At 51.1% G+C, this 27,427-nt stretch overlaps 1 protein-coding gene across 1 annotated transcript; it reads left to right on the top strand.

Moving 5' to 3' along the window:
* Positions 1 to 638: 638 nt before the first annotated feature.
* Positions 639 to 10,823, top strand: LOC142710700 (repressor of RNA polymerase III transcription MAF1 homolog; the record flags this gene model as incomplete). The annotated part of the gene is made up of 4 exons (XM_075848567.1): positions 639 to 760; positions 3,818 to 3,937; positions 8,227 to 8,325; positions 10,041 to 10,823. Coding segments are annotated over 4 exons (363 nt in total), but the record flags the coding sequence as incomplete, so codon positions are not given.
* Positions 10,824 to 27,427: the final 16,604 nt, after the last annotated feature.

Genomic DNA, 27,427 nt, shown 5'->3' with positions numbered 1-27,427 from the left:
ATATTACAGAGGCTGCAGGCAGGAGAGGGGGTACAGGCTGCTGGAAGGTGAGGAGATGACACTGTCCTCTAATAACATATATTACAGAGAGGCTGCAGGCAGGAGAGGGGTACAGGCTGCTGGAAGGTGAGGAGGAGACACTGGCCTCTAATAACATATATTACAGAGAGGCTGCAGGCAGGAGAGGGGGTACAGGCTGCTGGAAGGTGAGGAGGTGACACTGTCCTCTAATAACATATATTACAGAAGCTGCAGGCAGGAGAGGGGGTACAGGCTTCTGGAAGGTGAGGAGGTGACACTGGCCTCTAATAACATATATTACAGAGAGGCTGCAGGCAGGAGAGGGGTACAGGCTGCTGGAAGGTGAGGAGGTGACACTGTCCTCTAATAACATATATTACAGAGGCTGCAGGCAGGAGAGGGGTACAGGCTGCTGGAAGGTGAGGAGGTGACACTGTCCTCTAATAACATATATTACAGAGAGGCTGCAGGCAGGAGAGGGGGTACAGGCTGCTGGGAGGTGACATTGTCTTCTAATAACATTACAAAGTTTTAATATATTCGTATTTACTGATTTATGGAGCTAATTATCGTGTTCGCTACGCATTCATTACTTAACTGGTATGTGTCGCCCTCAGGTGGTGAATGCGGTGAATAGCAGCCTGGTGTCTGCTCTGGGTGAGGATTTCACCTCCTTGAAGCCTGATCTGTGGGACGCTGTGGATGAAGAGATCTGCCTGTCGGAGTGTGACATTTATAGGTATGAAATTTAAATGGTTTGGAATAAGTTCCCTAATGGTCCTCTGGACTTGCTGGTTGGTTGAGTCCTCGTTTCTGCACTCCTTGAAATCAATGACCATCCGTGTAAAGCCCAGATCAGTGGAGGCCTGAAAGCTTGGCTTGGTGATCAGATCTGTTCTTCAGTATAATGTGGAGGGATTGGTGCAGGTTTTATGTCACGGGCGATAGAGAATGCTGGGAACTCTCTGTATTATCTGTGGATTTGGTATAGGGTTATACCGGGGAGTGGAGTCTAAGGGATTTCTAGGTGTTCACCCTTTCATCCATGCAGAAAAAATATGTTCAATGAAGAGAACGGTCCGACGAGTAGTGGAATGAAGTGCGGCATCTTCGAGAACCGTCCACTACGACCCGGATCACTGTACAGCAGGAGGAACACCGGTGCCATCATTTCTCCGCCACAGGAAAGGGCTTTACCTTCCTCTCTCCTTTCTGAGCGAGAACTGCCCCCCCTCCCCCTGACTAGGCACCCACTTCCAGAACAGGATTGTTGGGATCTGGTCTTTGGAGAGCTGAGGAGCTTGTTTCAGGCTGGGGATCGCTTTGTCGGCCTCTGGAGTTTTAGTCTTTACCTATTTTAGTAAGTTCAGAATTGTCGATGATAAAGACAAACCATGATTTTTATGATTTTGGAGTCATTGAGCACTGCAGATAATTTAGTTGGATCCACTTGAAGACCTTGATGAAAGATTGTAGAACAGAAAAAGTAAACTGGATTTAATGCTTGGCGTGAAGATGGTTCCCCCTGAGATGCTGCGAGCGCAGAGATCTGGGGAGAAAACGAGAATATCATCCAAAGCTACCACCTCACAACTGTTCAGGGGACCTCTGAAAATGTCATTGACAAATTCTTGGAAAACCCATAGATGAAAAGGTCAGGACAGACGGGCAGAGCCAAACACTCCGTGTCCGTCTCTGGCATTAGATTCAGTTTTCCACTCATTCCCTTCACGGATTCCAGTGACATTTTATGCACAATATAAATCCCACCTGGTGAATATATTCGCTCCCTGTAGTTGGAGAAAAAGCTTGGTAGTTAATGGCAGAGGATATTTGTTGTGCCCCCGTTGGTCTCTACAGGGCTGTAATATACTCTCCTCTCTATAAAAAGGAAGCCAGCTCTGGCAGAGGACGATCTGCAAATGACCCCCCCCCCCTCTACAGATTGTCTTTGATGTAGTGCGACCGCTTCAGTTTCAAGAATAGACCGTGAATATACCCTACAGCGAGGTGGAGTGACATTGGGTATCCATTCGGTGGCAATGCCGTAAGGCCTGTGGGTAGAAGCAGGGTACATGGAGTAAGGTTTCGGCAAACTGTCTAAATCTTGTTCCACAGGTCGACAACTAGGCGGTCGAATGACAGCGAGACATTGGTGGCAAGTTTTACCCAAACGGGTTATCAGACCAGAAGTCCCATCTATAACTGGAGAAGGTCTCCATAACCAGGCAGGGCCCGGGAGAAGAGGACTAAGGGAATTTTTCAAAACATAGAAAGAAGTTTTGTTGATGATTGAGTCTTCCCACTCACATGCAGATGAGGTTTTTTTGTTAACCAGGTGAATGGTTTTCGGCAATAATTCTCCATCCGTGGAAAGAGACCTCTTCTACTGCTGGAGCTGGACGGATCCCGACCTGCCAGTTCATCCTTGGTGCGGACCGGCAGAGCTTCCCAAGTGGTAGGGACCGTGGCTTAGATCTTCCATTGTAACTGTGCCGGCGCTCTACTCTGACAGCCAACTCCCCCCCCCACAACTTGCAAACGTGGGGTGCAGATGGTTGTCATGGCAGCCTGGGAGCATGATGAACGTCTGCCATCTTTGTGCTCCTATCTGGCAGAGCTTGATAGGAACCGGTACACAACACAATATACTGCAATTAGTATTGTGGTATCTTGCACCAGTGATTCAACGATTAAAATGTATAAAAAGAAATTAAACGTTGACAGAAAAAAAACCTTTTCCCATTTTCCCTTAAAGTAATGTAAAATAACATAACACAACTGGTAACGACGAGTCCGTGAAAGTCTGAGCTGTTTTAATACAAGATTCTTTACCGGGTGAACGGTGATCAAAAAGTCTTATGTACCCCAAACTGGTAGAAATCCTAACTATGGCTCACCCAGCAAAAACCTGCTCTTATACCGCTCAATCAATGGAAAAATAAAGCTATGGCTCTCAGAATCTGGTGACACACAATGATGGCCAACAGAGGATGCTGTGGACCCCCGCGGTGATATCATAGGGCTAAACGGGGGAGTGGAGTCTACGGGTATGCTAGGTGTTCACCCTTTTACCTCCGTACGACGATGTGGACTTGATTGCTACCCCCAGAGTAGTCCCCCAGAGTTGGCAATTCCTGATGTAGACAGGCAGGACTCAATGGCGCAGACAGATACAGGATCCAGTCCAAGGAGGCAGATGGTCACTCCAGGCCAGCCGAGCCGGAGGCCAGCCGAGCCGGAGGTCAGCCCGATAAACAGGCAAAAAGGTCAGGACAGACAGGGATGGTCAAGTTCTAGCAGGGTCAGTGCAGAAAAATTAAATAGTAATCGCAGAAGAACTGTACTAGCACGCTTATAGTAAAGGACCTCGTTTCTCAGGCACTGAACAATGGGGGGGGGGGGGTTACCTAGGAAAGCCGGGTGAATGTGTCCTTTTAAGATGAGAGGCCGCAGTCAGAACGAACCAGGGAAAGAGGATCTGAAAATAAGAATGTAGCGTACCATCGGATTGTCTAGCCTCGGACCTGTAGCAGTCACTGAAGGTAAAGTCTGGAGCGCCCCCTGTCCGCTGTGAGCGTTCAGTCCAGGCTACTGACACTGATCTCATTGAAGGTTCACTACAGATTTATGTTCAGGCTTTATGGGGAACTGGTGCAGGGAGCTCCCTGGTGACCAAACAATCGTATGTGTGACCATGTCCTACAAAACACGGCCCCAGTCAGGTGAGAGATGATGAGAGGCGTCTCCCTGTTGTGCCTGCTCTGGTCACCGTGTTGTTCTTCTCTCATGACAGCTACAACCCTGATCTGGACTCTGATCCCTTTGGGGAGGACGGGAGCTTGTGGTCCTTCAACTATTTCTTCTACAATAAGAAGCTGAAGAGAATCGTGTTCTTCACCTGCCGCTCGATCAGGTAATGGATGTGGAGCTTTTCACAGCAGGGTGTTTATAGGGAGACTTTGCGGACTCCTACCATAGACAGGGCTTATATCGCTGCAGTCCTGCCACACACGTACAGTAGTGTTAACAAAACATAAAACAACTAGCAGTCCAACATGGTTAACCTGATAAATGAAGATTTTTGGTGAAGTCATATTTCTACATAGCAGATAATTGACTTGTAAGTGCAGAAGAAAAAGCAAAGCCAACAATTCGGACGTGCGAGCTGCTCGTTCTGAGGAACTGAATCATTAATTGTTCACCAATGTAACTCACTGCGATTATTGTGAAGTCCTTCATACTGAGGAATAACAGGGGTTCATTTTGGCCCTTATTTAAAGAGATCCTTTCACCTGCCCATACACGTGCAGCATGTAACGGGCAGGGCTGTGCAAACTCTGTCTCACTATAAAAAAAACAAACCTATGTTTCTCCGTTGTTTAGATATCGGTGCCGTTATGTTTGGCGCCCAATATTTAACTAACCCCAAGAACTGTCAATGCGGCGTGTAATTGGCAAGCGGTTGTGTAACATCACTGTCCGTAGCGGATTGGACCGTGTCACAGCAAGAGCTGGAGAGAGAGAGAGCGTGCGTGCGCAGCTCCACCACGGAACCGAAGTGGAGAAAAATGTGAATTCTTCCTCTTTTCCATGGCAGTGGGAGTATCCTCAGCAGCGGAGCTGTGCGCGCACGCTCTCACTCCTCAGCTGACAAGGACAGGACTGTGTGATCTCTCGTCTTGTTCAGCTTGTCTGCGGAGACCTGAAGAGTGGGAGCGTGCGCGCTCTCCTCTCTCCAGCTCTTGCTGTGACACTGTCCGTTGCTGATTGGACAGTGTCGCAGCCTTGTTACCCGCCCCCTTGCCAATTACTCGCCGATAACTAAATAAGGACACTTTTTTAAAGTGCCCCAGGATTTGTGCAGCCCTGCCCATTACATGCTGCACATGTATGGGCAGGTGAAAGGTTGTCGGAGGGCGGTATATGTCGCACATGTAGGTTATAGGGCGTTTCCTTCTCAAATACTGGGGAACATGCGACGTTCCAGACATTGTCCTGATGAAAAACCGACTGATTCAAAAGTTGATTGCAGTGGGAAAAACCCTCTGGAGAAGTGCAGCAAATTATTGGCCACTCTGTTAAAATCATCTCAAGTGCCTTGAAGTGGCAACAAAAAAACGGAAGGAAGCGTCAAAACCAGAAAGACGCGGAAGGAAGCGCCATAACCTGAGAGACGCGGGAGGAAGCGCCATAACCTGAGACGTGTGGGAGGAAGCGCCATAACCTGAGACGCGGGAGGAAGCGCCATAACCTGAGACGCAAGAGGAAGCGCCATAACCTGAGACGCAAGAGGAAGCGCCATAACCTGAGAGACGCGGGAGGAAGCGCCATAACCTGAGAGACGCGGGAGGAAGCGCCATAACCTGAGAGACGCGGGAGGAAGCGCCATAACCTGAGAGACGCGGGAGGAAGCGCCATAACCTGAGAGACGCGGGAGGAAGCGCCATAACCTGAGAGACGCGGGAGGAAGCGCCATAACCTGAGAGACGCGGGAGGAAGCGCCATAACCTGAGAGACGCGGGAGGAAGCGCCATAACCTGAGAGACGCGGGAGGAAGCGCCATAACCTGAGAGACGCGGGAGGAAGCGCCATAACCTGAGAGACGCGGGAGGAAGCGCCATAACCTGAGAGACGCGGGAGGAAGCGCCATAACCTGAGAGACGCGGGAGGAAGCGCCATAACCTGAGAGACGCGGGAGGAAGCGCCATAACCTGAGAGACGCGGGAGGAAGCGCCATAACCTGAGACACGCGGGAGGAAGCGCCATAACCTGAGAGACGCGGGAGGAAGCGCCATAACCTGAGAGACGCGGGAGGAAGCGCCATAACCTGAGAGACGCGGGAGGAAGCGCCATAACCTGAGAGACGCGGGAGGAAGCGCCATAACCTGAGAGACGCGGGAGGAAGCGCCAAAACCTGAAAGATGTGGGAAGGGAGCGCCAAAACCTGAAAGATGTGGGAAGGGAGCGCCAAAACCTGAAAGATGTGGGAAGGGAGCGCCAAAACCTGAAAGACTCGGAAGGAAGCGCCAAAACCTGAAAGATGTGGGAAGGAAGCGCCAAAACCTGAAAGATGTGGGAAGGAAGCGCGGAACTACTGATCTAATGGATGGAAGAAAAGTCAAAATGGTAAAGGCTCAGCCAATCCTAACCTCCAGAAAGATGAGAAGACGTGAAGTTTCCGGTGATCTGCTCCAATCACAAGACTATTAAGTGAAGTCGAGTCACCAGCAAGAACTCCCCGCAAAAAAGACCTGTCCTGAAGAGGTTCAAAACTGCCCAGGAACAAACTGACTTCTCAAAGAAAAACGGTGCAACATGTTGTCGACTGATGAACGCAAAATTGTTATTTTCGGGTCTAGTGGCCGCAGACAGTTAATCAGACGACCCCCGAGCACTGGATACAGGCCACAGTACACGGTGAAACAGAAAGCGAGGTGCTGCAAAAATCAAGACACGGGGATGTGTCTCATACCTGGTGCTGGGTCTATTTATCACATACAAGGGATCAGTCTGAATAGATCAAAATACTTAAGGAGATCACGTTGTCCTACGCCGAAGAAAAATGTCCAAAAACACGACAATGACCCAAAACGCAGCAGTGCGAGAACAACGAATGGAGCGGCAGCCCAACCCCCGACCTCAATCCCATAGAGAACTTGTGGGGTGACATCAGAAATCCAGAGGAACCGCGGAGCGTCGTCCAATCATCTTCCTGGACTGGAGACCTGGTCACAGGGGCAGAAGGTGTGGACTCCACGTAACAGATGTCAAGAGTTCTCAAACAGCGGTGATGTCACCAAATATTCCTGCAGGAACGTGACTGCTCAGATATTACTGCAGGAAAGCGACAGCTCAGATATTACTGCGGGAGAGCGGCAGCTCAGATATAACTGCGGGAGAGCGGCAGCTCAGATATAACTGCGGGAGAGCGACAGCTCAGATATTACTGCGGGAGAGCGACAGCTCAGATATTACTGCGGAAAAGCGACAGCTCCGATATTACTGCGGAAGAGCGACAGCTCCGATATTACTGCGGGAGAGCGACAGCTCAGATATCACTGCGGGAGAGCGACAGCTCAGATATAACTGCGGGAAAGCGACAGCTCCGATATTACTGCGGGAGAGCGGCAGCTCAGATATCACTGCGGGAGAGCGGCAGCTCAGATATCACTGCAGGAGAGCGGCAGCTCAGATATCACTGCGGGAGAGCGGCAGCTCAGATATAACTGCGGGAGAGCGACAGCTCAGATATTACTGGGAGAGCGACCGCTCAGATATCACTGCGGGAGAGCGGCAGCTCAGATATCACTGCGGGAGAGCGACAGCTCAGATATCACTGCGGGAGAGCGACAGCTCAGATATCACTGCGGGAGAGCGACAGCTCAGATATAACTGCGGGAGAGCGACAGCTCAGATATCACTGCGGGAGAGCGGCAGCTCAGATATCACTACGGGAGAGCGACAGCTCAGATATTACTGCGGGAGAGCGGCAGCTCAGATATTACTGCGGGAAAGCGGCAGCTCAGATATAACTGCGGGAGAGCGACAGCTCAGATATTACTGCGGGAGAGCGACAGCTCAGATATAACTGCGGGAAAGCGACAGCTCCGATATTACTGCGGGAGAGCGACAGCTCCGATATAACTGCGGGAGAGCGACAGCTCCGATATAACTGCGGGAGAGCGACAGCTCCGATATAACTGCGGGAGAGCGACAGCTCCGATATAACTGCGGGAGAGCGGCAGCTCAGATATAACTGCGGGAGAGCGGCAGCTCAGATATCACTACGGGAGAGCGACAGCTCAGATATAACTGCGGGAAAGCGACAGCTCAGATATTACTGCGGGAGAGCGACAGCTCCGATATTACTGCGGGAGAGCGACAGCTCCGATATTACTGTGGGAGAGCGACAGCTCAGACAGGTTTTTTTTTAAAGTTTATACATGACATTTTTGAGTTTTTAGAGATAAATGACGGCGCTGCTATTTTTTTTTGAACAGCCAAATTATTAATTTTCTTTACTTTCTGTAATAAAACAAACTGGAGAAATGTTCTTCTTGTTGTGAATGTGTCGGATTCAGGTTTGCGCTTTATTTGCTTTTTGGACACGGCTGTGCGTCTCTTCATCGCTTACAAATGTATTTAACTCGGTGGACTTGATGTTGGTTTCCATTTTTGTCTCCCCCGGTCCATGTTTTTCAGTGCATACACCTATAAGAGGGCTGATGTGGGTTCCGAGATAGATATGGACCTTGAAGAGGAAATGGAAGACGATGACTTGAGCCACATTGGAGGTGATCGGTACGACTTTCTAGGTTACCCCGTAAATACTCGTTATTGTCTCCTGCTGGCGCCATGCATTTGTTTTTCAGCTAATTTTTACTCTGACATGTAGAAAAAAAATCTCCTGTTGCTAAAATGGAGACAAGCAGGATGTGGTGTGTGTATTTAGCAGCTTGTGTATGTTTTCCTTTTGGGAATGGCCGGTCCCTGATTAAGGCCTAATTCAGATATGATGCTGTTATTTTGGGTCATTAGACCAGTGGTCGGGCCGGGACTATCTGCCATATTACGAGGTTATGAATTCGCTTTGCAGGGTCTTCCCTGTGGATTTCCATAAATTCCACCTAGAGGAATCCCCCCTTTTGTATGCAGCTTCCTGTAAATGTAGAAATAGAGGCCCCGGATGAGTTGTTATAGGCCCAGCAGCCGATTTCTGACGGCCTTCCCATTAGAGGTTGTCATGTGTTTGATTGGATGATGAACTGGCCTGGATATCCGTCCCTGGGCTTCTCTGTCATTGATTACGGACAACATATCGAGTCTCGTATGAAATTCCCCTTTACACCATATTTGTTTTCTTTACTGCATGAGCTGAAAAATAGAAGAAATTTGAGGTGCAGCGTCACTTCATGGGCTGTAGAGTCCTCCCCACCTGTCCCTCGGGGCACTTCTGTAGAGTCCTCCCCACCTGTCCCTCGGGGCACTTCTGTAGAGTCCTCCCCACCTGTCCCTCGGGGCACTTCTGTAGAGTCCTCCCCACCTGTCCCTCGGGGCACTTCTGTAGAGTCCTCCCCACCAGTCCCTCGGGTCACTTCTGTAGAGTCCTCCCCACCAGTCCCTCGGGTCACTTCTGTAGAGTCCTCCCCACCAGTCCCTCGGGTCACTTCTGTAGAGTCCTCCCCACCAGTCCCTCGGGTCACTTCTGTAGAGTCCTCCCCACCAGTCCCTCGGGTCACTTCTGTAGAGTCCTCCCCACCAGTCCCTCGGGTCACTTCTGTAGAGTCCTCCCCACCAGTCCCTCGGGTCACTTCTGTAGAGTCCTCCCCACCAGTCCCTCGGGGCACTTCTGTAGAGTCCTCCCCACCAGTCCCTCGGGGCACTTCTGTAGAGTCCTCCCCACCTGTCCCTCGGGGCACTTCTGTAGAGTCCTCCCCACCTGTCCCTCGGGGCACTTCTGTAGAGTCCTCCCCACCAGTCCCTCGGGTCACTTCTGTAGAGTCCTCCCCACCAGTCCCTCGGGTCACTTCTGTAGAGTCCTCCCCACCAGTCCCTCGGGTCACTTCTGTAGAGTCCTCCCCACCTGTCCCTCGGGGCACTTCTGTAGAGCCCTCCCCACCAGTCCCTCGGGTCACTTCTGTAGAGCCCTCCTCACCTGTCCCTCGGGGCACTTCTGTAGAGTCCTCCCCACCAGTCCCTCGGGTCACTTCTGTAGAGTCCTCCCCACCAGTCCCTCGGGTCACTTCTGTAGAGTCCTCCCCACCTGTCCCTCAGGGCACTTCTGTAGAGCCCTCCCCACCAGTCCCTCGGGGCACTTCTGTAGAGTCCTCCCCACCAGTCCCTCCGGGCACTTCTGTAGAGCCCTCCCCACCAGTCCCTCGGGTCACTTCTGTAGAGTCCTCCCCACCTGTCCCTCGGGGCACTTCTGTAGCGTCCTCCCCACCTGCCCCTCGGGTCACTTCTCAGCATTGGGCCCTTCAGATTCTCTGCACTAAACATGTTTGTCTTCATTTCAGGCCTTCAATGATGTGCAGCTAAAGCGGCTGAAGGTTTTCTGTCCAGCACAACCCTGGAATGTGACTGAGCTTGTGGCTGTTTATCCGCCTCCGAGCTCCGCTCCCTTCTCTGTATCCTCCTTCCCGTGTGCCTTGCTTTGGACTTTCCTGTGTCGTCCTGTGGTCTTTCAGAATGTCTACAGACCCCGGTGAGGTTCACTCCCTGTTGTGCTGTTGACCGGATGGACTCCTCATGAAGAACCCGGGAAACATTTAAGGAACTTGGATCTCGGACGTTGTATTTGGGCTGCGTTGCCATAAAGACGTTCTCAGCTGAGAGGCCGTTGGATCCGCGTGGAGGGACGCTGGCGATTGTACATAGAGGATCTCTACCCTTCTTTTGTAAACCTATCCCTGGACAGTCTCGTGTGTGATAGGAGCGCAGCGCTGGGTGCTATATATTTGTGTGTATAAAGCTTTTTGCCTTTAGACTTCAGTTTTTGGGCGGTGAACATATGGGATATTGCTTGTGCACTGATGTACGATGTGTTCTGTATATATTGCGCTCTGTGGGGAGGAGCTCATATCCGCGGCTGGGAATGTAGAGGCTGCGCAGTCCGTTGCTGCTGTTTTGGGGGGTCAGTCTATTTACAGCTTGGCCTCGGGCTGCAGTGACTTTCCTTCTTGTGGGGTCCTCTCTATTCCTCTGCATACTGTGTTGGTTGCAGAATGTTTGTGTTTTTAGAAGTTTTTTTATGCAATTGGTAATTTTCTTCAGATTATTAAAGATTCTTTCAAAATGAGGCCGGTTGTCATGTCTTCAGTCCTGTGGCTGGTGGGGACGGACGAGATGCCCAATCCTATGGTAGGTGGCGGACTGCTTCACGCAGGGCCGGTTTATTTTAGTCTTTGGCTACATACTGTAAGGCCGGTTTCTCACTGGTCGGATACGCTGTGTAAATACTCCGCAGGGTATCCGACCTGGAACCCGCTGCGCCTTCCGTCCGAAAAACTGCACCACATCGTGCGGTCCTTCAAACGGGATTTCCACTGTGGCTTTATCTTTTTCACAACGCTTCTTTCCATTCATACTTAGCCCCTCCCTCTTCTCTGCGCGTGGTCCGGCCTCCCTGGGTGACGTTGCAGGCTGTGATTGGCTGCAGCTCATGTGGGATGCAACATCATCCCAGGAGGCCGGACTGCAGGAAGGGGGAGAGAGTTCTGGGCAAGTGTGATATATTTTTTTTTTTCCTGAGTTGCGATTTTTGCGGCAGAATCGCTACGATTCCGCCCCAAGTCGCCACACTCTTTCTATTGCAGGTTTTTCATCCCCGTTGAATTCAATGGGGAAAACCCACAACAGAAAAGCAACGAAAACGCAGCATAACTCGACATGCTGAGGATCTAAATTCCGCACTGCAGGTCCATTTATTAACGTTTTTGCTGCTTTTTTTCCGTGGGCATCCAATCTAAATCTCATCCACTTTGCTGCTACTGTAAATGCTGCAGAATTTCCTCCCAGAATTCCGTTGTGATAATCCCGCAGCGTTTACACTACATGGGAACCCGGCCTAAAGGTCCCACAAGTCACAACATGTTCACTCTGAAGACGGCTCCGCTTTATTCTCCTTCCGGGTTACTCTGGTTTGGGATAATCCGGCAGTAAAGCTGCCACAGAGCTTGAGCGGTTTGTTGGTCGGAAATCACGCGCTTCAGCCGCAACGCCGAGATAGAACGGGGTTTAGGGGGCCTCATTCTAGAGAAGTGGGGTTCCCAGAGGTGGGATCCGCATCTACCTGACACTTACGACATATCCTGTGGATGTGTCACAAATATCCCTGATGGGGGAAACTCCTTCCCGACCAGAGGCTTTACCCCCCCCAAATTAGAAAAATCACCTAAAATCACGTTCACTGTTCTTTTTTTTTTTTATTACATCTGGTGCAGCCACTGGGTAAACACCTAAATATTAGCAACTTCTACGATACCAAATATGAGCACGTTTCTTACACGCTGGGCGAAGGCGGAGCTTACAATGAAAGGTGCGCAAACTGGGTATTGGAGAGCAAATTTTCTTAAGCGGATGATCCATCTCGTATGTATTGATTTATTGTACAGGTTTAGGCTGGGGCTACATGGCGACTTTGGCCACGATATTGGTCACATGGCCAAAAATCGCTTTGACCGGTAGCCTATATCGCAAGTAAGCTTACCGCCACCACGTTCACTGCCATTACTTACCATATGTAGTGATATTTGGCTGTGTCGCAGCTGAAGTCGCTGTGCAGCCCCAGCCTAAAATTATATTCTAGAGCAACATATAGGAGATAGATATAATAATTATTTATAGGACATGAGAAAAATCTGCATTTAGATGATTATTATATCTTTATTATGGACTAAATTCAGAATTCAAAAAATGAGCAGCGACTCTATAGAATGAAGTGAACAGAGGGACGTCTCTGCCCTGTGCGACGTTTCAGCTCCGGCCGTCACACGTAATAGAATGTGAGTGCGGGAGAAGCACGCCGACCTTACGCTGCAGATTAAATAACACGTAGAATGCAAAAAAAACGGCAATGTCAAACGTTTCCAGACGTCCCCTACAATATCACATCAAGACCTCCCCAATAGAACCGATTCCACCCACAACCGAGCTAAATAAAGGGGAGTCCTAACACCGCTCTCCAGACGGGCGGAATGAAAACATTGGGACGGTATAAACAGAAAAGTAACATCTAGATCAATAGGTTATTTGTAGAGATCCCAGATCAGAAGGTCAATATATGACTTTTAGACAAACACCACCCACTTATCACAAAGAAACTTCTTCACAAAGATCATTTTATATTTGACTTTTTTTTTAATCATTTCTATTTACAAAACCAAGAATAATAAGAATGAAAACCAGAAAGAAAACAAACCGGAAGCCCGTCCTAACCAAAGGTGCGAGGTTCCCCCGCAACAGGGAGCCCGTCCTAACCAAAGGTGCGAGGTTCCCCCGCAACAGGGAGCCCGTCCTAACCAAAGGTGCGAGGTTCCCCCGCAACAGGGAGACCGTCCTAACCAAAGGTGCGAGGTTCCCCCGCAACAGGGAGACCGTCCTAACCAAAGGTGCGAGGTTCCCCCGCAACAGGGAGACCGTCCTAACCAAAGGTGCGAGGTTCCCCCGCAACAGGGAGACCGTCCTAACCAAAGGTGCGAGGTTCCCCCGCAACAGGGAGCCCGTCCTAACCAAAGGTGCGAGGTTCCCCCGCAACAGGGAGACCGTCCTAACCAAAGGTGCGAGGTTCCCCCGCAACAGGGAGCCCGTCCTAACCAAAGGTGCGAGGTTCCCCCGCAACAGGGAGCCCGTCCTAACCAAAGGTGCGAGGTTCCCCCGCAACAGGGAGCCCGTCCTAACCAAAGGTGCGAGGTTCCCCCGCAACAGGGAGCCCGTCCTAACCAAAGGTGCGAGGTTCCCCCGCAACAGGGAGACCGTCCTAACCAAAGGTGCGAGGTTCCCCCGCAACAGGGAGACCGTCCTAACCAAAGGTGCGAGGTTCCCCCGCAACAGGGAGACCGTCCTAACCAAAGGTGCGAGGTTCCCCCGCAACAGGGAGACCGTCCTAACCAAAGGTGCGAGGTTCCCCCGCAACAGGGAGCCCGTCCTAACCAAAGGTGCGAGGTTCCCCCGCAACAGGGAGACCGTCCTAACCAAAGGTGCGAGGTTCCCCCACAACAGGGAGCCCGTCCTAACCAAAGGTGCGAGGTTCCCCCACAACAGGGAGCCCGTCCTAACCAAAGGTGCGAGGTTCCCCCACAACAGGGAGACCGTCCTAACCAAAGGTGCGAGGTTCCCCCACAACAGGGAGACCGTCCTAACCAAAGGTGCGAGGTTCCCCCACAACAGGGAGCCCGTCCTAACCAAAGGTGCGAGGTTCCCCCACAACAGGGAGCCCGTCCTAACCAAAGGTGCGAGGTTCCCCCACAACAGGGAGCCCGTCCTAACCAAAGGTGCGAGGTTCCCCCACAACAGGGAGACCGTCCTAACCAAAGGTGCGAGGTTCCCCCACAACAGGGAGCCCGTCCTAACCAAAGGTGCGAGGTTCCCCCACAACAGGGAGCCCGTCCTAACCAAAGGTGCGAGGTTCCCCCACAACAGGGAGACCGTCCTAACCAAAGGTGCGAGGTTCCCCCACAACAGGGAGACCGTCCTAGCCAAAGGTGCGAGGTTCCCCCACAACAGGGAGACCGTCCTAACCAAAGGTGCGAGGTTCCCCCACAACAGGGAGACCGTCCTAACCAAAGGTGCGAGGTTCCCCCACAACAGGGAGACCGTCCTAACCAAAGGTGCGAGGTTCCCCCACAACAGGGAGACCGTCCTAAGCAAAGGTGCGAGGTTCCCCCACAACATGGAGACCGTCCTAACCAAAGGTGCGAGGTTCCCCCACAACAGGGGCCCCGATGTCACTCATTATAAATTGTTCTAGTAAAGGACTCCGCTATTGGAATTTAGTAAGAGTAATAATGGAGGAACATATACGTTCATATACTGCCCCCCCCCCCTCTATTACTAAACTGCAGAAATGTTAAGAGAAATAAACATTTCCCATTAAAATAACGCCAATGTGACGGGATGTAACGGCTCCCACTTTGATCTTGGACCTTTAACCCAGAAGTGTTATATATATATATATATACACACACACACACACACACACACACACACACACACACACACACACACACACACACACACACACACACACACACACACACACACACACACACACACATACATATATATATATACACACACACACACACACATATATATATATACACACACACACACACACACACACACACACACACAATTACTTTTACCTATCATATTCACAATGTCAGGATCACCGACCATCCGGTAACTCTTCACCGCGCAGGAGCGCCTTCATTTAGGAGTATTTCTTTCTCCCTCGTACTTCAAACAAATAGATATGACAGAGAGAGATATTAGACACAAATATATGTATTGAAGAGAAAGTGTTTTTTATTACACGCTGTTCTCCCTCCCGGACAGCCTGGCAGGAGAGGGAGAAGTTACAGAAGGCAGGCGGGCGCGGGGGGATGCCATGACGGGGGCTTTGTAGCCGGAGGCCGCTGGATCATGGAGCTCAATGCTGCTACAGTGCGGCTAAGAATGTAAATCTGCAGGATGTTCTGGAACGTCGCTGCAGAGTTCATTGTGGACCGGCCGGACGTTTAGGGTATGTTCACACGGCCAAATTACGGAGGTAATTCGGGTGTTTTACGCCTGGAATTACGTCCGAAATTACGGCTTGAATGCGTTGACAAACATCTGCCCATTGAAAGCAATGGGCTGACGTTTGTCTGTTCACACAAGACGTATATTTACGCGTCGCTATCAAAAGACGGCGCGTAAATAGACGCCCGCGCCAAAGAAGTGTCATGTCACTTCTTGGGACGTAATTGGAGTCGTTATTCATTGACTCCAATGAAAAGCAGCGCCAATTACATCCGCATTGGACGCGGCGTTCAAGCGCCTGCACATGCCGTTACGGCTGAAATGACGGGGCTGTTTTCTCCTGGAAACAGCCCCGTAATTTCGGCCGTAACGGACGTGCACGTGTGAACATACCCTTATAGTCTATGGGCGGTGGTTAAAGAGGACCTGTTATTAGGTTATAGAGTGAACCTGCCGTCTCCCCTTAGTACCGCCGTCTCCTGGACTCCAGCAGTGATTTCATTTTATTTCTACGCCCTCCCTTTGTGAAGCGTCCTCACCCTGATAGGACGGCGTCAGAGGCTGTGAGGTAGCTCCACCTCCTGTTGACGCCCACTTGGCTAGTAAGCAATTCATTACCATATTTGGCACCAAAAAAATACAGTGAGCCATATCTCGGGAATAAGGGTCTGTAGAAATAAAATGAGATCACTGAAAGAATCCAGGAGATGGCGGTAGTAAGGAGAGACTGCGGGTTCTCTTTCTATGACCTGGGGACGGGTCCCCTTTAAGATCGTGTCTCTTTCCTTCAGCAAACCACAGTAATGATAGTTGTTGAACTCGACCACGGTCCGTGTGATGTCATGAAAAGCCTCTCGTGTAACTCAGGAATAGACACTGATGGTATATAAGGCTTTTACTATTAAAGAAGAACCATAGGTGGGCCTAGTGCAATCGTCTTCACAGGACACTGAGATCTGTGGTTATTCATGCACATATATCGATCAGAATCCACTGTGCCCAGCCACGCGCTGCCCGAGGACTGTCCCCTGTACCGGCCTGATCTGAGCCGTGACCGCAGCGGCGATAGACGGACACTAACACGGCTTTATACAAAATGAATTACAAAAAGAATCGATGGCTTCCCCGATTATCCGAGTGCAGACGCCGATAACACGGATCTCAGGCCAATAACACGGTCTTCACCAGGATGATTGGTTCATTACTCAGCATTGGTTTTCGTGGTTTCTTCTTATTCCCTGTCCCTTCACATATTATCCCAATCTATCCAACCTTTTGTTTTGTAACCTGTACCACGTGATCAGAAGGGATCAATAAAATCATTAACCAGTCATAAAAGCAGAAGTACTTTACCCAGAGAGCCGGATGCACTGCAGAGAGATGTCCGATTCCTCCGGTACCACCGTCCACGCAGGCAAAAATATATCCGATGAAGTCAGACGAGTAGCGGTAGGAAGGCCGAACCTATAATCCGCATGACAATTTTATCAATGGGCCCCCTTGATCAGATATAGAGTACACTTGCATTACGTTATATTTTGTACTTTGTTTTGCATCACGTCATCTCTCATATCGTCTGTATCTGCATTCGATCACACTTATCGGGATATATTTATCTTCTCCGCTGATCTTTTTTAACAATGACATTGTACGTCACAGGTCCGTGTTTCCAGGTCGATGAACGCTTTACTTATTATAGTGAACGGAATCGACTATACTTTTGAAATTAATGAATAAACTTGTACTTTAATACTGAATATTTGACCTAGAATGTGCTGGTTTGTGTCCAATGACCTTTTTTTGTTTTAGTTTTTGTCATATATAATCTGCAAAGTGGCGTCCAAATTATTATATTTTATTGCATTTTTTCTAGTTTACTTAATTGGATAATGTTTTCAGTTCTTCTTATAATAGTGAATTGACGTGCAACATACTCGAGAAATGTCAACGACGACCCAGATCACGAGAGGAACAAGGTCAATCGCTAATAAAATCCAGAGATGTGAGTTCAGGGAGAGTCCAAAATAGGCAAACGAAGAAGCAATTCTACAACCCTTCATGTCAAGCATTGTTCTGAGCGCAACATCCCAAACCCGGAGACCCCTCTGTTATTCCCTGACTGACCAACACTCCAAACCTAGAGACCCCGCTATTCATCTCTGACTGAGACATCCCAAACCTGTAGACCCTGCTGTCCATCACTGTCTGACCGAGAGAACCCGCTATCCACCCCAAACCTGGAGACCCCGCTGTCCATCCTTGACTGGCCGACACCCCAAACCTGGAAACCACGCTATCCATCGCCTAAACCTGGAGCACCCGCTATCTATACTTGACTGACACCCCAAACCTAGGGACCCCACTGCCCATCACTGACTAGCAGATAAACCTAGAGACCCTGCTGTTGATCACTGACTGATGCATCGAACCTGGAGACCCCCAGTTCATTCCTTACTAACCGACACCCCAAACCTGGAGACCCCACTGTCTATACCTGACACCCCAAACCTAGAGATCCCGCTGTCCACCTGAATGGCCGTCACCCTAAACCTGGGGTCCCCACTACCCATCACTGATTGACCGACATCCCAAACTTGGAGACCCCACTGTCCATCCCTGACTGACCAGCACCCTTGCCATGGAGACTCTACTGTCCATTACCGACTGACCGACACCCCAACTCCTAAGACCCCGATATCCATTACTGACTGACACCCCAAACCCAGATCCTCCGTGTTCCATCCCTGTCACCCCAAACCTGGAGACCCCACCATATTCATCTGACAAACCCCAAACCTGAGATCCCGTTATCTATACCTAACTGACATTCCAAACCTGGAGACCCCACTGTCCATCCTTGACTGGCCGACACCACAAACCTGAAGACCCCCGCTATCTATACCTGACTGACCGACAACCCAAGGCTGGAGATCCCGTGGTTCATCCCTGACTGACCAAAAGACACCCCAACCTGGAGACCCCGCTATCTAAACCTGACTGACTACAGACCCCACTATCTATACCTGACTGACTGGAGACCCCACTATCTGTACCTGACTGACTAGAGACCCCGCTATCTGTACCTGACTGACTAGAGACCCCGCTATCTGTACCTGACTGACTAGAGACCCCGCTATCTATACCTGACTGACTAGAGACCCCGCTATCTGTACCTGACTGACTAGAGACCCCACTATCTGTACCTGACTGACTAGAGACCCCGCTATCTGTACCTGACTAGAGACCCCGCTATCTGTACCTGACTAGAGACCCCACTATCTATACCTGACTAGAGACCCCACTATCTATACCTGACTAGAGACCCCGCTATCTGTACCTGACTGACTAGAGACCCCGCTATCTATACCTGACTGACTAGAGACCCCGCTATCTGTACCTGACTCACTAGAGACCCCGCTATCTGTACCTGACTGACTAGAGACCCCGCTATCTGTACCTGACTAGAGACCCCGCTATCTGTACCTGACTAGAGACCCCACTATCTATACCTGACTGACTAGAGACCCCGCTATCTGTACCTGACTAGAGACCCCGCTATCTGTACCCGACTAGAGACCCCACTATCTGTACCCGACTAGAGACCCCACTATCTATACCTGACTGACTAGAGACCCCGCTATCTGTACCTGACTGACTAGAGACCCCGCTATCTATACCTGACTGACTAGAGACCCCGCTATCTGTACCTGACAGACTAGAGACCCCGCTATCTGTACCTTACTAGAGACCCCGCTATCTGTACCTGACTAGAGACCCCGCTATCTGTACCTGACTAGAGACCCCGCTATCTGTACCTGACTAGAGACCCCGCTATCTGTACCTGACTAGAGACCCCGCTATCTGTACCTGACTGACTAGAGACCCCACTATCTGTACCTGACTGACTAGAGACCCCGCTATCTGTACCTGACTAGAGACCCCGCTATCTGTACCTGACTAGAGACCCCGCTATCTGTACCTGACTAGAGACCCCGCTATCTGTACCTGACTAGAGACCCCGCTATCTGTACCTGACTGACTAGAGACCCCACTATCTGTACCTGACTGACTAGAGACCCCGCTATCTATACCTGACTAGAGACCCCGCTATCAATACCTGACTCACTAGAGACCCCGCTATCTATACCTGACTGACTAGAGACCCCGCTATCTGTACCTGACTGACTAGAGACCCCGCTATCTGTACCTGACTGACTAGAGACCCCGCTATCTGTACCTGACTAGAGACCCCGCTATCTGTACCTGACTAGAGACCCCGCTATCTGTACCTGACTAGAGACCCCGCTATCTGTACCTGACTAGAGACCCCGCTATCTGTACCTGACTAGAGACCCCGCTATCTGTACCTGACTAGAGACCCCGCTATCTGTACCTGACTGACTAGAGACCCCACTATCTGTACCTGACTGACTAGAGACCCCGCTATCTGTACCTGACTAGAGACCCCGCTATCTATACCTGACTGACTAGAGACCCCGCTATCTGTACCTGACTGACTAGAGACCCCGCTATCTGTACCTGACTGACTAGAGACCCCGCTATCTGTACCTGACTAGAGACCCCGCTATCTGTACCTGACTAGAGACCCCGCTATCTGTACCTGACTAGAGACCCCGCTATCTGTACCTGACTGACTAGAGACCCCACTATCTGTACCTGACTAGAGACCCCGCTATCTGTACCTGACTAGAGACCCCGCTATCTGTACCTGACTAGAGACCCCGCTATCTGTACCTGACTGACTAGAGACCCCGCTATCTGTACCTGACTGACTAGAGACCCCGCTATCTGTACCTGACTGACTAGAGACCCCGCTATCTGTACCTGACTAGAGACCCCGCTATCTGTACCTGACTAGAGACCCCGCTATCTGTACCTGACTAGAGACCCCGCTATCTGTACCTGACTGACTAGAGACCCCACTATCTGTACCTGACTGACTAGAGACCCCGCTATCTGTACCTGACTAGAGACCCCGCTATCTATACCTGACTGACTAGAGACCCCGCTATCTGTACCTGACTGACTAGAGACCCCGCTATCTGTACCTGACTGACTAGAGACCCCGCTATCTGTACCTGACTGACTAGAGACCCCGCTATCTGTACCTGACTGACTAGAGACCCCGCTATCTATACCTGACTCACTAGAGACCCCGCTATCAATACCTGACTCACTAGAGACCCCGCTATCTATACCTGACTGTCTAGAGACCCCGCTATCTATACCTGACTGACTAGAGACCCCGCTATCTGTACCTAACTGACTAGAGACCCCGCTATCTGTACCTGACTAGAGACCCCGCTATCTGTGCCTGACTAGAGACCCCGCTATCTGTGCCTGACTAGAGACCCCGCTATCTGTACCTGACTAGAGACCCCGCTATCTATACCTGACTAGAGACCCCGCTATCTGTGCCTGACTAGAGACCCCGCTATCTGTGCCTGACTGACTAGAGACCCCGCTATCTGTACCTGACTCACTAGAGACCCCGCTATCTGTACCTGACTGACTAGAGACCCCGCTATCTGTACCTGACTGACTAGAGACCCCACTATCTGTACCTGACTGACTAGAGACCCCGCTATCTGTACCTGACTAGAGACCCCGCTATCTATACCTGACTGACTAGAGACCCCGCTATCTGTACCTGACTAGAGACCCCGCTATCTATACCTGACTGACTAGAGACCCCGCTATCTGTACCTGACTGACTAGAGACCCCGCTATCTGTACCTGACTGACTAGAGACCCCGCTATCTGTACCTGACTAGAGACCCCGCTATCTGTACCTGACTGACTAGAGACCCCACTATCTGTACCTGACTGACTAGAGACCCCGCTATCTGTACCTGACTAGAGACCCCGCTATCTGTACCTGACTAGAGACCCCGCTATCTGTACCTGACTGACTAGAGACCCCGCTATCTGTACCTGACTGACTAGAGACCCCGCTATCTGTACCTGACTGACTAGAGACCCCGCTATCTGTACCTGACTGACTAGAGACCCCGCTATCTGTACCTGACTGACTAGAGACCCCGCTATCATTACCTGACTCACTAGAGACCCCGCTATCTATACCTGACTGTCTAGAGACCCCGCTATCTATACCTGACTCACTAGAGACCCCGCTATCAATACCTGACTCACTAGAGACCCCGCTATCTATACCTGACTGACTAGAGACCCCGCTATCTATACCTGACTGACGAGACCCCGCTATCTGTACCTAACTGACTAGAGACCCCGCTATCTGTACCTGACTAGAGACCCCGCTATCTGTGCCTGACTAGAGACCCCGCTATCTGTGCCTGACTAGAGACCCCGCTATCTGTGCCTGACTAGAGACCCCGCTATCTGTACCTGACTAGAGACCCCGCTATCTATACCTGACTAGAGACCCCGCTATCTGTGCCTGACTAGAGACCCCGCTATCTGTACCTGACTGACTAGAGACCCCGCTATCTGTACCTGACTGACTAGAGACCCCGCTATCTGTACCTGACTGACTAGAGACCCCGCTATCTGTACCTGACTGACTAGAGACCCCGCTATCTGTACCTGACTGACTAGAGACCCCGCTATCTGTACCTGACTGACTAGAGACCCCGCTATCTATACCTGACTGACTAGAGACCCCGCTATCTGTACCTGACTGACTAGAGACCCCGCTATCTGTACCTGACTGACTAGAGACCCCGCTATCTGTACCTGACTAGAGACCCCGCTATCTGTGCCTGACTAGAGACCCCGCTATCTGTGCCTGACTAGAGACCCCGCTATCTGTACCTGACTAGAGACCCCGCTATCTATACCTGACTAGAGACCCCGCTATCTGTGCCTGACTAGAGACCCCGCTATCTGTGCCTGACTGACTAGAGACCCCGCTATCTGTACCTGACTCACTAGAGACCCCGCTATCTGTACCTGACTGACTAGAGACCCCGCTATCTGTACCTGACTGACTAGAGACCCCACTATCTGTACCTGACTGACTAGAGACCCCGCTATCTGTACCTGACTAGAGACCCCGCTATCTATACCTGACTGACTAGAGACCCCGCTATCTGTACCTGACTAGAGACCCCGCTATCTATACCTGACTGACTAGAGACCCCGCTATCTGTACCTGACTGACTAGAGACCCCGCTATCTGTACCTGACTGACTAGAGACCCCGCTATCTGTACCTGACTAGAGACCCCGCTATCTGTACCTGACTGACTAGAGACCCCACTATCTGTACCTGACTGACTAGAGACCCCGCTATCTGTACCTGACTAGAGACCCCGCTATCTGTACCTGACTAGAGACCCCGCTATCTGTACCTGACTGACTAGAGACCCCGCTATCTGTACCTGACTGACTAGAGACCCCGCTATCTGTACCTGACTGACTAGAGACCCCGCTATCTGTACCTGACTGACTAGAGACCCCGCTATCTGTACCTGACTGACTAGAGACCCCGCTATCTGTACCTGACTAGAGACCCCGCTATCATTACCTGACTCACTAGAGACCCCGCTATCTATACCTGACTGTCTAGAGACCCCGCTATCTATACCTGACTCACTAGAGACCCCGCTATCAATACCTGACTCACTAGAGACCCCGCTATCTATACCTGACTGACTAGAGACCCCGCTATCTATACCTGACTGACGAGACCCCGCTATCTGTACCTAACTGACTAGAGACCCCGCTATCTGTACCTGACTAGAGACCCCGCTATCTGTGCCTGACTAGAGACCCCGCTATCTGTGCCTGACTAGAGACCCCGCTATCTGTGCCTGACTAGAGACCCCGCTATCTGTACCTGACTAGAGACCCCGCTATCTATACCTGACTAGAGACCCCGCTATCTGTGCCTGACTAGAGACCCCGCTATCTGTACCTGACTGACTAGAGACCCCGCTATCTGTACCTGACTGACTAGAGACCCCGCTATCTGTACCTGACTGACTAGAGACCCCGCTATCTGTACCTGACTGACTAGAGACCCCGCTATCTGTACCTGACTGACTAGAGACCCCGCTATCTGTACCTGACTGACTAGAGACCCCGCTATCTATACCTGACTGACTAGAGACCCCGCTATCTGTACCTGACTGACTAGAGACCCCGCTATCTGTACCTGACTGACTAGAGACCCCGCTATCTGTACCTGACTGACTAGAGACCCCGCTATCTATACCTGACTGACTAGAGACCCGCTATCTGTACCTGACTAGAGACCCCGCTATCTGTACCTGACTGACTAGAGACCCCGCTATCTGTACCTGACTAGAGACCCCGCTATCTGTACCTGACTGACTAGAGACCCCGCTATCTATACCTGACTGACTAGAGACCCCGCTATCTGTACCTGACTAGAGACCCCGCTATCTATACCTGACTGACTAGAGACCCCGCTATCTATACCTGACTGTCTAGAGACCCCGCTATCTGTACCTGACTGACTAGAGACCCCGCTATCTGTACCTGACTGACTAGAGACCCCACTATCTGTACCTGACTGACTAGAGACCCCGCTATCTGTACCTGACTGACTAGAGACCCCGCTATCTGTACCTGACTGACTAGAGACCCCGCTATCTGTACCTGACTAGAGACCCCGCTATCTGTACCTGACTAGAGACCCCGCTATCTGTACCTGACTGACTAGAGACCCCACTATCTGTACCTGACTGACTAGAGACCCCGCTATCTGTACCTGACTGACTAGAGACCCCGCTATCTGTACCTGACTAGAGACCCCGCTATCTGTACCTGACTGACTAGAGACCCCGCTATCTGTACCTGACTGACTAGAGACCCCGCTATCTGTACCTGACTAGAGACCCCGCTATCTATACCTGACTGTCTAGAGACCCCGCTATCTAAACCTGACTGACTAGAGACCCCGCTATCTGTACCTGACTGACTAGAGACCCCGCTATCTGTACCTGACTGACTAGAGACCCCGCTATCTGTACCTGACAGACTAGAGACCCCGCTATCTGTACCTGACTAGAGACCCCGCTATCTGTACCTGACTAGAGACCCCGCTATCTATACCTGACTAGAGACCCCGCTATCTGTGCCTGACTAGAGACCCCGCTATCTGTGCCTGACTCACTAGAGACCCCGCTATCTGTACCTGACTCACTAGAGACCCCGCTATCTGTACCTGACTGACTAGAGACCCCGCTATCTGTACCTGACTCACTAGAGACCCCGCTATCTGTACCTGACTCACTAGAGACCCCGCTATCTGTACCTGACTGACTAGAGACCCCGCTATCTGTACCTGACTGACTAGAGACCCCGCTATCTGTACCTGACTGACTAGAGACCCCACTATCTGTACCTGACTGACTAGAGACCCCGCTATCTATACCTGACTGTCTAGAGACCCCGCTATCTATACCTGACTGACTAGAGACCCCGCTATCTATACCTGACTGACTAGAGACCCCGCTATCTGTACCTGACTAGAGACCCCGCTATCTGTACCTGACTGACTAGAGACCCCGCTATCTGTACCTGACTAGAGACCCCGCTATCTGTACCTGACTGACTAGAGACCCCGCTATCTGTACCTGACTGACTAGAGACCCCGCTATCTATACCTGACTGACTAGAGACCCCGCTATCTGTACCTGACTAGAGACCCCGCTATCTATACCTGACTGACTAGAGACCCCGCTATCTATACCTGACTGACTAGAGACCCCGCTATCTATACCTGACTGTCTAGAGACCCCGCTATCTGTACCTGACTGACTAGAGACCCCGCTATCTGTACCTGACTGACTAGAGACCCCGCTATCTGTACCTGACTGACTAGAGACCCCGCTATCTGTACCTGACTGACTAGAGACCCCGCTATCTGTACCTGACTGACTAGAGACCCCGCTATCTGTACCTGACTAGAGACCCCGCTATCTGTACCTGACTAGAGACCCCGCTATCTGTACCTGACTGACTAGAGACCCCACTATCTGTACCTGACTGACTAGAGACCCCGCTATCTGTACCTGACTGACTAGAGACCCCGCTATCTGTACCTGACTGACTAGAGATCCCGCTATCTGTACCTGACTAGAGACCCCGCTATCTGTACCTGACTAGAGACCCCGCTATCTGTACCTGACTGACTAGAGACCCCGCTATCTGTACCTGACTGACTAGAGACCCCGCTATCTGTACCTGACTAGAGACCCCGCTATCTATACCTGACTGTCTAGAGACCCCGCTATCTAAACCTGACTGACTAGAGACCCCGCTATCTGTACCTGACTGACTAGAGACCCCGCTATCTGTACCTGACAGACTAGAGACCCCGCTATCTGTACCTGACTAGAGACCCCGCTATCTGTACCTGACTAGAGACCCCGCTATCTGTGCCTGACTAGAGACCCCGCTATCTGTGCCTGACTAGAGACCCCGCTATCTGTACCTGACTAGAGACCCCGCTATCTATACCTGACTAGAGACCCCGCTATCTGTGCCTGACTAGAGACCCCGCTATCTGTGCCTGACTGACTAGAGACCCCGCTATCTGTACCTGACTCACTAGAGACCCCGCTATCTGTACCTGACTGACTAGAGACCCCGCTATCTGTACCTGACTGACTAGAGACCCCACTATCTGTACCTGACTGACTAGAGACCCCGCTATCTGTACCTGACTAGAGACCCCGCTATCTATACCTGACTGACTAGAGACCCCGCTATCTGTACCTGACTAGAGACCCCGCTATCTATACCTGACTGACTAGAGACCCCGCTATCTGTACCTGACTGACTAGAGACCCCGCTATCTGTACCTGACTGACTAGAGACCCCGCTATCTGTACCTGACTAGAGACCCCGCTATCTGTACCTGACTGACTAGAGACCCCACTATCTGTACCTGACTGACTAGAGACCCCGCTATCTGTACCTGACTAGAGACCCCGCTATCTGTACCTGACTAGAGACCCCGCTATCTGTACCTGACTGACTAGAGACCCCGCTATCTGTACCTGACTGACTAGAGACCCCGCTATCTGTACCTGACTGACTAGAGACCCCGCTATCTGTACCTGACTGACTAGAGACCCCGCTATCTGTACCTGACTGACTAGAGACCCCGCTATCATTACCTGACTCACTAGAGACCCCGCTATCTATACCTGACTGTCTAGAGACCCCGCTATCTATACCTGACTCACTAGAGACCCCGCTATCAATACCTGACTCACTAGAGACCCCGCTATCTATACCTGACTGACTAGAGACCCCGCTATCTATACCTGACTGACGAGACCCCGCTATCTGTACCTAACTGACTAGAGACCCCGCTATCTGTACCTGACTAGAGACCCCGCTATCTGTGCCTGACTAGAGACCCCGCTATCTGTGCCTGACTAGAGACCCCGCTATCTGTGCCTGACTAGAGACCCCGCTATCTGTACCTGACTAGAGACCCCGCTATCTATACCTGACTAGAGACCCCGCTATCTGTGCCTGACTAGAGACCCCGCTATCTGTACCTGACTGACTAGAGACCCCGCTATCTGTACCTGACTGACTAGAGACCCCGCTATCTGTACCTGACTGACTAGAGACCCCGCTATCTGTACCTGACTGACTAGAGACCCCGCTATCTGTACCTGACTGACTAGAGACCCCGCTATCTGTACCTGACTGACTAGAGACCCCGCTATCTGTACCTGACTGACTAGAGACCCCGCTATCTATACCTGACTGACTAGAGACCCCGCTATCTGTACCTGACTGACTAGAGACCCCGCTATCTGTACCTGACTGACTAGAGACCCCGCTATCTGTACCTGACTAGAGACCCCGCTATCTGTGCCTGACTAGAGACCCCGCTATCTGTGCCTGACTAGAGACCCCGCTATCTGTACCTGACTAGAGACCCCGCTATCTATACCTGACTAGAGACCCCGCTATCTGTGCCTGACTAGAGACCCCGCTATCTGTGCCTGACTGACTAGAGACCCCGCTATCTGTACCTGACTCACTAGAGACCCCGCTATCTGTACCTGACTGACTAGAGACCCCGCTATCTGTACCTGACTGACTAGAGACCCCACTATCTGTACCTGACTGACTAGAGACCCCGCTATCTGTACCTGACTAGAGAC

The sequence above is a fragment of the Rhinoderma darwinii genome, unplaced genomic scaffold (assembly GCF_050947455.1).
Source record: "Rhinoderma darwinii isolate aRhiDar2 unplaced genomic scaffold, aRhiDar2.hap1 Scaffold_427, whole genome shotgun sequence".
Taxonomy (NCBI): domain Eukaryota; kingdom Metazoa; phylum Chordata; class Amphibia; order Anura; family Rhinodermatidae; genus Rhinoderma; species Rhinoderma darwinii.
This window is presented reverse-complemented; position numbering and strand designations above follow the sequence as displayed.